General features: G+C 39.3%; 1 protein-coding gene across 4 annotated transcripts in view; it reads left to right on the top strand.

Annotated features, from left to right (window-relative positions):
• The window catches only part of NNT (nicotinamide nucleotide transhydrogenase), a 92300-nt gene that overhangs the window by 49301 nt on the left and 29662 nt on the right, over positions 1–13337 (top strand). For all 4 annotated transcript variants that reach the window (XM_005221530.5, XM_005221529.5, XM_005221528.5 and 1 more), the window contains 7 exon segments: positions 516–677; positions 1752–1862; positions 2809–2954; positions 4184–4379; positions 7822–8055; positions 9160–9320; positions 10886–11065. In XM_005221530.5, coding sequence (XP_005221587.1) covers positions 516–677; positions 1752–1862; positions 2809–2954; positions 4184–4379; positions 7822–8055; positions 9160–9320; positions 10886–11065 — 1190 coding nt within the window.

Raw genomic sequence — 13337 nt, 5'->3', positions numbered from 1 at the left:
GAAACCCTTCCTAATCTTTTAAAATCCCTCTTCCCAGCCAAATCTGAGAGTGACATGAAGTGGGCCTCCCCAAAGTCTGTCTTATAAAGGTTGTGTCTTGCCCAAGTAGCAAATGCTTTGGTAGATCCTTTATAGGCCTATAATTCTGGAATAAAAACACTTGTATAAACACATGTGGCATCGTCAATGAAAGTTAAAGCAGAGAAGAGGACAAGTTATGCAGAGGAAAATGTGCAAATTATTATTAAGGTGACTCATAAATTTTACTAGATGTTTACAATTTATTTTAGGGGATGGTGGTGGTGGTCAGGAAGTTGAGTTTTGCTCACAATACCTTTAACTCACTTTTACCTCCCTTCCCAATAAGGAAATGTCTTTAAAAAAAAAAACTCATTTGCAAGGGTGTGGAATTTTAAAGCCTTGACTATGCCACATGTTTGTGTGTGGGTGTGCGTGTGCTTTTAATCCTCCTGAGAGAACTGGATGTGAGCTCACACTCTTTTCTGTTTCTCCAGGTCTCACTGGGATACTAGGTTTGGGCATCGCGGCTCCCAATTTAGCCTTTTCCCAGATGGTGACCACCTTCGGCTTGGCTGGCATTGTGGGCTACCATACTGTCTGGGGAGTGACTCCTGCTCTCCACTCACCGCTAATGTCTGTGACTAATGCAATCTCAGGTTTGTTCCCCTCTTGTTTTCCCTCATCTTAGGTTTTCAAGGGCTTGTTCAACTCACACAGTGCTTTCCATGAGGTTGATAAAGTCTGTGTTTCCAAATTGTAGGGCTTGGCATCGTGGTGGTGGTTGTGGTGACTTGGGCTCCCAGAGGTGGAGGGGTGGGGTTTGGAAGTAAGAAGCCAGGGAAGTGTGTCAAGCCTTTGGGCTGCCCCCATTTCAAGCAGGGCAGAGCCACTGTTTCTTCTTTCATTTATGATTTCCTTTAAAGAGAAGCAGTGTTTCACAGGAGCATGATGGTTCATGCAGTAGTGCACACGGCTCTTCCCAAGACTGTTCTCTGTGGTCCCTAGCGATGGCTCAGATCTGAGGAATGAGACCCACATTGGACAGATATGGGAGCTGCTGGCTAGGAAACCTCATGGCCCTGGTGAGCATCTCTTGCCACAAGCGTACGTAGCTTTCAGGATCTCCACCAGTGAGGTGAAAGTCACTCAGTCGTGTCCAACTCTTTGCAACCCCATGGACTGTAGCCCGCCAGGATCCTCTGTCCATGGAATTCTCCAGGCAAGAATACTGGAGTGGGTTGTCATTCCCTTCTCCAGGGGATCTTCCCAACCTAGGAATCGAACCCAGGTCTCCCACACTGCAGGCGGATTCTTTACCGTCTGAGCCACCAGGAAATCTCCACCGGGAACAAATCCAATTCCAAGAAGTACTCTACTCAGGAAAGCCCAAAGCTGTGGCTCTCACCGTCATATTTAGTTCATGTATAGCATTTTCCAGTTCGGATGCTTCGTATCCAGCAGAGGTCCCTTTTCACCACAAGTAATGTCATCTAATAACATCATTGCTTTATATCTTTATCAGGGGAACAGAGCTAGAAAGTTTAAGGTTAAAATTCTTATGCAAAAAGAGAGAATGTTGTGTCAACTTTTTGCCCACGAAAGTACTTCAGTGAGAATGTGTGTGGGAGCTTTCTCCTTCATGGTGCGTGTGCTTGTGAGGTTTGTCCCCGATGACATTTGCTTTGGCAGCGTGATTGTTTCTGTTTACCACGTGCGTGCTTTCTTCCCAGGGTTGACTGCAGTCGGTGGGTTGGTGCTGATGGGAGGACACTTGTATCCTTCCACAACTTCTCAGGGCCTTGCTGCTCTTGCCACGTTCATATCCTCAGTCAACATTGCAGGTACGAGGACGGGGAAAGAACCCAGAGTGCTGTTTTTGGTGGAGATACGAGAAACAAATATAAAATGATATATATTTGTTACAATATATATATTAAATATATAAAATAAACATTCTGATTTTAAGAATTTAATCATGCCTTTTAAAAAATGTTTCACTCAGATTATAAATGCTCTATGTGAAGGGGAATTGGTTATTTTTGCCCATTGCTAATTTTTAGAAACTATTTGATAAAAGAGCCACCCCTACCCCTGAGTGCTCCAAAACAAATAAAATGATGTCTTGCTTCAGGTTAACTGGAAGGTTATTGCATGCATAGTTTTGAATTAAGCTGAGTTAGATCTATCACCATAGTCGGCCATGACTGAAGTGACTTAGCAGCAGTAGCAGCAGCAGATCTATCACCATAGCATCTTTAAATAAGTATAATTTTAGATAAAACTTTAGCCTTTTGCCTTATCCTGTCCCATGTTCCTGAAAACTGAAAGCCTAGCACATGACTTGTGTATGAAACCCATTTGATGCTGTTTTGTAGCTAAAAATTCTTTAATGTGTCCAGCAGACCTAGTACTTGCTGACATGGTATTTTTTAAAACCACTTATTCTAGGGTTTAACAAATAGAATAACCTATAAGAAAAAAAATACTGGCCTTTTGATCTTTTACTTTCCTGAGCTATTTGAATACCTTGTTTATTTCTAGTCATGTGGAAATAGTTGGTTCTGTCCTCTGATAGCAGATTTTCTTCCTGAATGTCTCTAGGGTTCCCCCTTCAATGTAACTGGCTGGAATGATAGAATAACTTCTAATTTTGAGGTTTTAAAATATTAACTTAAAATGGTAGTTATTCCTAGATGATAAAGGTATGCTTAACATAGAAAAATTGTAGCGCTTTAAAAATTATGTTGCTTAAGATACCTCTTTTTGTTTTATGTTTACTTTGATAAGGTGGCTTTCTGGTGACTCAGAGAATGCTGGACATGTTCAAGCGTCCCACTGACCCTCCGGAGTATAATTACCTGTATCTGCTTCCTGCTGGTACCTTTGTTGGGGGATATTTAGCCTCCCTCTACAGTGGTTATAACATTGAACAGGTGAGAATCTCTTTTGAAAGCTTTTTTTTGGTACTATGTCTTCGTCCTGGTGAGATTACCATTACCAAACTTCTAATTCCACTAATCAAATACGACAGTAACTCTTGAAGCATCTTGATCAAATAGAACATTCTCATCCTCTTAAGAATCAGGACCCTGGATTCTAGAGGCAGTTTTGCCCGCTAACTCTGCAAATATGGCTTTATCTGTTTGTCCCTACATTTTTCCACATGTAAAAAGAGTCAAGAAGGTTATAAGTGTCCTTTTTATGTACCTAGCTGGATTGTTGTGGGGATACAGTGAAATAATCAGTTAAGAACTTGAAAATTTTTTGTTAAAATACTGTCAGTCCTTTTCCTATTTATTTATTTCCTCTATGGATCTGGCAGATGTTATGCCAGCGCATTTAAAAAAGAAAATTTTTAAATGAATGCTGAGTAGGAAAACAGAAATAATCAAGTTGAACTTTGGAAAGTTCCGTATCTAAATATAATTTATAATAGAGATTCAGCTTTGTTCTGAACTCAGTCATACCTTTCTTTTCAATGACTATTTTAGAGTGCAGCCTCTCTGACAGCTGAAAAATCATGTCTCCCTTAGTTTCTGCTGTTTGTAACACGTATTTGTTGAATGAACACAGTCTTTGAGAAGAGTTAGAGCAGTGAGTCAGGGAGATTTATGTCAGCATCCCAGATTTGCTATTTAATGATCATTTGCCCTTAGAAAAATTATGTAGCCTCTTTATGCATTGATTTTCTTTTATAAAATGAGGATGATGATTCTCTCCTCCTGTGACTCTCATGAGACTGGGTTATAACTTATGCAGCGTATATAGCATGGTCTCTGGCACTTACAGCCTCACGGGGTTGGCTCCCTTATAACAGTGGGTCACGTCTAGATCCCATAATAACTCCATTTAAATTTAAATGCATACTTTTATATGCATTTGTATGCTATCAAGTCCAGAAGAAATCAGTGTACGTAAATGGTTTAATTGCAAGTACAATTTAAAGTATTTAGTATGTTAATATCCCCAATGGATAGGAATATATATTGAAATATTAAAAGAATAGATCATATTGGCTCTTTTAACTTTAAAATTGTCTGACTTTAAAATTGTCCTTAGAAATGTCTTTAGAGAATCATGTTTCCTTGAAGTTGTTTTTAAGCTGATGGACTGAAAGTTTTTGATAACTTCTCTCTCTGTTTCCTCCTTTTCCTTTGAAAAGATTATGTACCTGGGCTCCGGTCTTTGCTGTGTTGGTGCCCTGGCCGGGCTTTCCACCCAGGGGACTGCACGTCTTGGCAATGCCCTGGGCATGATTGGGGTGGCTGGAGGCTTGGCAGCCACCCTCGGAGGCCTAAAACCATGTCCAGAATTGTTAGCTCAGATGTCTGGAGCAATGGCTTTGGGCGGTACCATTGGTAAGCACTTGTGGGTTCTGCCTTTATATAAACGCATGCCCTTTGAATACCTGAAGGCAGTTAGGCTCAGAGATTTAGGAATATGTTGTTAGGAGTAAGAACTTTTACTTGCACTTCAGTTTCTGAATATATATGTATCTGTTTGAAGCCTATATTGATAAAGGAATTAAGTTGCCTATTATGGAAGTTGCTTCAGTAAATATTTTGGCAAAAGTCATCACAGTTGGTATTATAATTGTCATTCAGAAATAAACATTTTAAAACATCGAGTAATATGAACTGTGTCACAAAAGTGGGCTAAGAAGTGCCTTTACTCAGTTCTTGTTTTCCTTTACTGACTGTTCCTTTAGCTGATAATACAACAGGAGATTAGAATACTTGTATGTGTGTACTGTCTGTAGGCTCATGTTTTATTCTGCTGGGTTTAAATAACAGCAGACGATCCGCCTTCAGACGTGTTAAAAACACGGAAAACATGTGCCAGCAGAAAAACCACTGTTTTAATTTTATTCAGTGGTGTGTTGTGGTTGATTGTTAAATTTTCAGGAATCTTTTGAACTGGTTGTTAGCACAGCCATTATAAAAAATTAAATTATATAAACTTAAAACTAAATGAATTAGAAACAAAGGTAATAATCCTGAATACTCATGACTTTCTAATGAATTAACTAGCTTTTATTATCTCCCGGAGAAGGCGATGGCACCCCACTCCAGTACTTTTGCCTGGAAAATCCCATGGATGGAGGAGCCTGGTAGGCTGCAGTCCATGGGGTTGCAAAGAGGCGGACACGACTGAGCGACTTCACTTTCACTTTTCACTTTCATGCATTGGAGAAAGAAATGGCAACCCACTCCAGTGTTCTTGCCTGGAGAATCCCAGGGACGGGGGAGCCTGGTGGGCTGCTGTCTCTGGGGTCGCACAGAGTCGGACACGACTGAAGTGACTTAGCAGCAGTAGCAGTATTATCTCCACTTTTGAGATTATCCATGTGTCTTATGTCTGTGTGGTAGAAATACTATGTAATTATGGGCTTCTGTGCATCTTTTCCTGAATCCATATTTAATGCCTTCACATTGTAGCTTCAGATCAGCCATGGCACTTGTATTTACACCATATAGGTCAACAAATGCTACAAATCTGGGATTCATTTACTGTTTTGTTGATTGTCCAGACCTAAGAAAGTGATGGAGAAAATGTTAATGCAGTTTAAACTTAAATGTGTGTTTTGTCTGTAGCCATTATATTGTGAATTGCACAAAAAAATTGAATATTTTTCTAGTATTTGGAAACTATTTTCAGATTCAGCGGAATTCCCACTCACATGGTTGACAGTGAGTGAAGCTCTTATATGCACCTCGTTGTTTCACTGTCATTTTATTTGTTAAACAAAAATCTCAACCAGCATTCATGTGGGAACTATACTCATTCATCAGTTGTAAACACTAGGTTGGCTGCAGGTACCAGAGTTTGGCAAAAATCAACAAAAGCATTTGGTGAAAGTCAATTGGCTAGATGAAGCTTACAATAAAGAATATTGTATATATTTTTATTTTTTGAAACTTGTGTACCACGTACCTATTTATAAGTAAAAACTCCTGTATTTACACACACACACTTTTTTTAAAAAACCTAAAGTTGGTTTATTTAAGTATAAAATCGACAATATTCTAAGATTGGGAAGAGTAATACAAATATATGTATAATTATACATATATAATTGTATATATCATTTCAGTGGATAAGAAAGTAATGACTTAGACCTACAGCTATTAAAAAGGTAATAAAAAGATAAACTATATTAAAGGTAATAAAATAGTGTTATGCATAATTTTATAACTATATATTCCCAAGAATGATATAGGCTGAGATTTTAAAATTTATAGTAAAGATTTACATCTATTGAAATTGAAACAAAAAAGCATTCTTTCAGAAAAGTTCATAGTTTTACTAGTGAATTTTCCTAAATAGTTAAGGGAAAAATGAAACACCATTTTTACATGAATCTTTTTTGAGAATAGGAAAAAGGAGCATTCTCTAATCTATTAATTTTTTAACTTATTTTGTATTGTGTATAGTTAATTAACAATGTTGTGGTAGTGTTAGGTGAACAGTGAAGGGACTCGGCCATACATACACGTTTCCATTTTCCCCCCAACTCGCCTCCCATCCAGGCACACACACCTGTTTTTATCCTGGGAGGCTGGTGGTTGAAGACTTAGCAGCACAGCTTTAGCTTTACGTCTCCTGTTTTATTTCTCTGGGAAAGCGGTGCATACTTTCTTACAGTCCCTGGAAAGGCACTTGAAGGAAAATGCTTGTGCTGTAGGTTCATGGCAGGAAAACCTTTAGATGTGGTCTTTGCAAATATTATGAGCCCAAGTCCTCTGTATCATCTACCTGTAGCCAGGTAACTCCTTCAGTCTCCTGGTTTGGTTGTTTTCTATTCAGATATTTGCATTTCATTACCTTTGGACTTGGCTTCCTTCTGCCCACCTGAAAACCTAGGCTGCCTGCATTCTAGGGGTTTCTTGTGTGCTAAGGGGCAAGTGATGCCTAATAGGGAAGGGAGCCTAGGCTGTTCATGCAGTGGGGAGAATTTAAGGGGTTTAGTTGGAACTTTAAGTAATCTGAAGAAGCATTAGTCCAGGGGAGTGTTCAGACTTTGTAAGGAGAAGTTGATGTTATGTGTTTGGGTTCTTTGGAGTTGGCATTGATGAGGTGGTTGAAAGAACCGGCTATATGAAAGGCTATTTAAGCCAATGTTCTTGCCTGGATAGTCCTGTAAGAGAGTATTTTCCTAGGAAGTAGATACTTATTAATGAAAGTGATAGATAACCTTAGTGTTGCCTTTTTTTAAATTGAGGAATAATTGACATATAATATTATACTAGTTTCAGATATACAACATAATGATTTGATATATACATATATATATTGCAAAATGATCGCTGCAAAAAGTCTGTATAACATTTGTCACCATACATAAATTTTGTTTTTCTTTTATGAGGACTTTTAAGATCTACTCTCTTGGCACCTTTCAAATCTGCAATATAGCTTTGTTATTAACTGTAGTCAGCATGCTGTGCATTCCATCCCCAGGACTTACTCATTTTATACTGGGAAGTTTGTACCTTTTGATGCCATTCACCCATTCTTCCCACCCCTTACCTCCTGCCTCTGGCAGTCACCAATTTGTTCTCTGTATCTATGAGCTTCTTTGTTTGTTTAGATTCCACATATAAGTGAGATCATATGGTATTTGTCTGTCTCTGTCTGGCTTATTTCACTTAGCATAATGCCCTAAAGGTCCATTCATGTTGTTCCAGTGACAAGATTTCCTTCTTTCGTGTAGCCAAGTAATATTTAATTGTGGGCTTTATTGGATTATTTCTCAAAGGTCTGTCATGCTTTAATTTTTCTTTGACTTTTATTTCCTGACAGGATTGACAATTGCGAAACGCATCCAGATTTCGGATTTACCTCAGTTAGTTGCTGCTTTCCACAGTTTAGTGGGATTGGCAGCTGTGCTTACGTGCATAGCTGAGTACATCATAGAATATCCACATTTCGCTACGGATGCAGCAGCCAACCTTACCAAGATCGTGGCCTACCTCGGTACTTACATTGGTGGGGTGACCTTCAGTGGGTCTCTGGTTGCCTATGGAAAATTGCAGGGTAAGTGATCGAGTGTAACATGGAGGTGAATATCTGTTGTTTAGGGTGTTCAGGGGTCCATTTCAATTTCAGAAAATGGCTTAGTAGTAGAACCTACTAGGCGAAGAGTATTTGTATGACTCTGGGAAACACTATGAAGGTTTTTTTCTCAAGAAAGATGCTTCTCTTTATTGGTCTTTACAGATCTCACAAAGCTTTGAAGCCAAGGCTTCTGGAGACAGCTCATGGAGGAAACTAGTGCACAGAAATTTGCCTACAGGGACTAGTTGATATTTGATGATACATATGAACAGAATGCCATCTTCATAATTTTTGGTTAGACATGCCTGTATAGCATTCACAGAAATGAACTTTGTAGATTTCCCAGAATAGAGAGAGGCTTATTGAATAAATTTGTATGATTAGTATACAGTACTTACTTTGAAAACAAATACACATTTTAGAGGTTTAGTGTGGCAGCTTTGGCAACCATTAAAGCCAATCATGAAAATAGAAGTGGAAGGAAAAAAAAAACAAAACTCTGATAGCTGCTTTCAGTGTTTTCATGAAAACACGAGTCTCTGGAAAAACAGGTTTGTGGTTTAAAAACCTGGTCTTGCCTCTCAGTAATCAAGTCATTAGAATTAAATGGGGAACACCGTGAAACTTAAAAATCACAGGCTTAATGCCTATGATATGTTCTGTCTTTAAAAGCAGCAAACAAGGACCCTTCTCCCTTGGGCTCAGTTGATAGAATCAGAAAAACGAATGGTCTAAGACTCAGTTTTGAAGTTTCAAATAAATAAGACCACACTTAACTTCTGTCTTGGTCATATGGGGAAGAAAAATCACTTTTCATGATTCCATGACAAAGAGTAATGAACTTGTGTGATCAAAGGAGAGTTAAGCTGAGCCGTACTTTTCCCACCTCCATTAATGTGTATGTGTAAGAACTCTAATATATGTTTTCATGTTTTAGTAGCTGGTGATACGAAGTGCTGTTTTAAGTAGTATGTTTTTATCCTAATATTACATCTTGTAGCTTATGATTAAACGACTTAAGACTGTTTGAGGGGATTTCTTGGGACACGTCTTAGGTTCTGATGGCCCCATCTTCTGCCCTAGGAATCCTGAAGTCCGCCCCTCTCCTGCTCCCTGGGAGGCACCTCCTCAATGCAGGCCTGCTGGCTGGTAGCGTGGGTGGGATCATCCCCTTCATGATGGACCCCAGCTTCACCACTGGCATCACCTGTCTGGGCTCTGTGTCAGCCCTCTCTGCTGTCATGGTAAGAGGTCAGAGACGGAAAGCACGTTCTTAATGAGGAACTAAGTATTTTATTAGGTTACAGTCTAACCTTATTTCTGTCTCTTCAAGACCCCTGATGGAATAAAAATGTTTTAATATGCTGTTATGTGTTCATCTTCGTAGAGTTTGAACAATATAGAAAAGTGTAAGAATAAAATCCCCCTTCTCTTCACTTATTCACTCCTGTCCAGACTGTCACATGTGACACCTTTATCGCTCTGGGGTCTTTTTACTCGATCAGTGTGTTGGTCAATAGGAGTTTAAAGAGCCAAGGGTTTCAGTTCTGTTCGTCAGGTGCCTGCTGTGTGGCAAGCCCTCAAACAAGTGTCAGAGAGACCCTGCCCATTGGTTGCTCTCACATTTGCTGGAAGCTCTGATATTAAGCCAAATAGTCATATAAAGTGAAATGCATTTATCAAACCCTGTGTGTTCAGTAGGGGAGTTCAGAGAAACCTCCTAGGGTAGGTTGGTCTTCTTCTTCCTCTCTGATTATTGCATTTAGTATGTGGGTACATAGAGTATTCTGTGAGTCTGTATGTCACAATTTAGCATTCTGTTATAGCAGTGTATGGCGCTGCTGTATTAGCTCTGTGTCGTTCATGGATTACTTCATGTTTGTCTAGTATACTCTTAGTGTATTCTTCAATGACGAAGTTTATGTTAAAAATTTAAAAAGTCATCTATGGTGCTTAGCCCAAAGTTAGACATATAGTAATGGCTTCAGTTTAGTTCAGTCGCTCAGTCGTGTCCGACTCTTTGCGACCCCATGGACTGCAGCACGCCAGGCTTCCCTGTCCATCACCAACTCCCAGAGCTTGCTCAAACTCATGTCCATCAAGTTGGTGATGCCATCCAACCATCTCATCTTCTGTCGTCCCTTCATTTTATATGATTGTTTAGCTTGATAGCAGAGCTTCCATCAAGTGTGAGAGCAACTAATGGGCAAGGTCTCTTTGACACTTGTTTTATTTTAGAGGGCTTGTCACACAGCAGGCACCGGTGAACAGAACTGAAACCCTTGTCTCTTTAAATTCCTATTGACCGAAACATTGATCCAGTGAGAAGACCCCAGAGCAATAAACGTGTCACGTGACAGTTGGGACAGGAGTGAGTAATTGCTTAGTCACCCAAAACTGTACCCTCAGATTTTCAAACCAAATAAGACTGGGCTTGTATTTGAGTTTTAGCTGCTTCTCTTGGCACCAATAGGACCCTCCCTGCTCATCAGCTAAAGTCATAAAAAATGTAACATCAACTCAGTGCTATTACTTTTTTCCAAGTGTAGACCCCTCTCCAATTTCTGCCTGCTCATGGTTAGTGCCTCTTAGGATTTGGGGATCTTTTTTTGCAGGTGGAAAACATGGTTCAGTGTTTTCACTTTTATATCTGTAGGAGAGTTGGTCTGATAGGGGTCATTCCCAGGCATGGAATTTACATGTAAATATATTAATTGGAAAACTGGAATGATTATGAACCACAGTGCTCAGTGTCAGAGGTTCCTTTGCAATGCGTGAATTTTGAATTCCACTCTGGTTTTTGTCCTAGGGTGTGACTCTGACGGCTGCCATTGGGGGTGCCGACATGCCGGTGGTCATCACTGTGCTGAACAGCTACTCAGGCTGGGCCCTGTGTGCAGAGGGTTTCCTGCTCAACAACAATCTGCTGACCATTGTGGGTGCGCTTATTGGCTCCTCGGGCGCAATCCTGTCCTACATCATGTGTGTGGTAAGGAAGCAGCCAGTGAAGGAGAAGGAAATACTGTTCTGAAAATCAGGACCTGTCTGTTATTTCTTTTATTTGCAGTAGAAATGACCGTGTCAGTTCTTTTTCTCTCTAGCAGAAATATTGGAGGGTTTCGTTTCAATGAATTTTCCAGACTGCTTGTAAAGTACCTGAGTGTAGATAATTTATAAAATTAAATATCAAGACAAAAATCTTCTAACTTCATCTGGTGATTAAAACACTTAAGATTTAATTTTTTAATTTTTTCTTTGTGTATTACAGATCTCTGTATTTACTTGTCTGATCATATTGTATATTGTGTGTTAGTTGCTCAGTTGTGTCTGACTCTTTGCGACCCCGTGGGCTGTAGCCCCCCAGGCTCCTCTGTCCATAGGATTTATATTTAATTTTTTTAATCTTCCAAGTGATAGTCTTGCTGCTTATATTAAAAATGCTGTTTAAATACTGTTTTTAGGGTTTCGTACTAATCTATCGTATGGATATTCAAGATTTAATTTTCCCCCCATGCTTTACCTTTAGTGTTGTTTGATATTTCTTTCTTGTACATAAGTACATTTTTGGCATTTCTGATTTTTGTCTTAGGATGATTCCTAGAAGTGAAAGGGTGTGCTCATTTTTTGGGCTTTGTCTTCTTTTTGTCATGTGGTTTCCAGAAAGCTTACTGCAATTTACACTCTTATCTTGAAGTTTTGTGGTCAGCATGGTTTGAAAAAAAAAAATTAATAAGACAGATACTTCCTAGCTTCTTTTTTGTTTCGAATTCTCTTCTTAATGGCGAGAAGATAACCTGCAAATATGAAGTTTTGACTAAAGCACTTTTTCAAATGATAGCTATCATTCTCTAAATAATGGTTTTGAATGGCTGTGAAAGGACGAGCATGAAACTGGGTAAAGTCAGGATTGCCTTTATACCGATTGATCCTTCAGGCAGAAAAATGGCTCCACCTTCATTCTTTTATTAGAAGTTTAAAAGCCCTTATTTTACAACTCAGAATTTCTCTTATGTTTTAATTTAAAATTGAATGCTAAAATTATCTTTTCATAATAAAAAAATTGGGTTTCTTTGGACATACTTTGAGTACAAAAATTTGAAAGCCTCAGTTCAAAACCAGCTGAGAGGTTTCAAAATATAATCCTTCAAGTTGTTCAAGGAGTTTGGAAAGGTATTTCTTATTGGAAGAGTGTCAGGCTTTGGAGTATTTCTTTTAAAGCAAATGTTTATAAAGCAGCACAATTTATTCAGTTGTATTAGAAATAGTTTTCTTGCTTCATTTGGTAAATCTGAATGACCAGCAGGGGGCAGCAGATTGTCACTAATACTTAAAACTTACTGTGTGTGTGCTCAGTTGAGTCCTCTTTGCGGCCCCACAGACTCTGGCATGCCAGGCTTCTCTGTCTATGGACTTTTCCAGGCAAGAATACTGAAGTGGTTGCCACTTCTTACTACAGGGGATCTTCCTGACTCAGGGATTGAACCTGCATTTCTTGCGTCTCCTGCATTGGCAGGCAGATTCTTTACCCCTAGCACCACCTGGGAAGTCCCACTTAAACTTATGGTTGATGTCAAATACTAATTTTAAAATTAAGTGGGAGGATTTGAATTTTTACAAGGCCAGTGGGGAGAGGAAGGGGGACTTGTATATAGTTCTTGAAAAGTCAGCATGGGTACCTTCTAATCTTTATTCTTTTTCTCTTAAATGGTTTTCCTTGTTGTTCACTCACCCAGTCGTGTCCAACTCTTTGTGACTCCATGGACAGCAGCACACCAGGCCTCTCTTTCCCTCACCATGTCTTGAAGTTTGCCCAAGTTCATGTTCATTGCATTGGTGATGCCATCCAGCCATCTCATCCTTTGACGCCCCTTTCTCCTTATATCCTCAATCTTTCCTAGCATCAGGGACTTTTCCAATGAGTCGGCTGTTCGCATCAGATGACCAGAATACTGGGGCTTCAGCGTCAGTCCTTCCAATGACTATTCAGGGTTAATTTCCCTTAAGATTGACTGGTTTAATCTCCTTGCTGTCCAAGGGACTTTCAGGAATCTTCTCCAGCACCACAGTTGGGTTCTTAAATTTATCAGCAGTATTCCCCAAATTTCTGTGTCTTTTATTTCCTCTCTTTTTCCCTGTACACTTAGTTTCTTCTGTTGTTATAGTAACTATAATAACTTTTGAAATAGCATTTCTATAGCTTTAACTAGAATAAGGTACAAAAGGCACTTGTTGAAAGTACTCTTTTCTACATGTGTTTCCGC

Source organism: Bos taurus, chromosome 20 (genome assembly GCF_002263795.3).
Source record: "Bos taurus isolate L1 Dominette 01449 registration number 42190680 breed Hereford chromosome 20, ARS-UCD2.0, whole genome shotgun sequence".
Classification (NCBI taxonomy): Eukaryota; Metazoa; Chordata; class Mammalia; order Artiodactyla; family Bovidae; genus Bos; species Bos taurus.
Note: the sequence above shows the minus strand (reverse complement) of the source record. Positions and strands in the feature narration are given on the sequence as shown.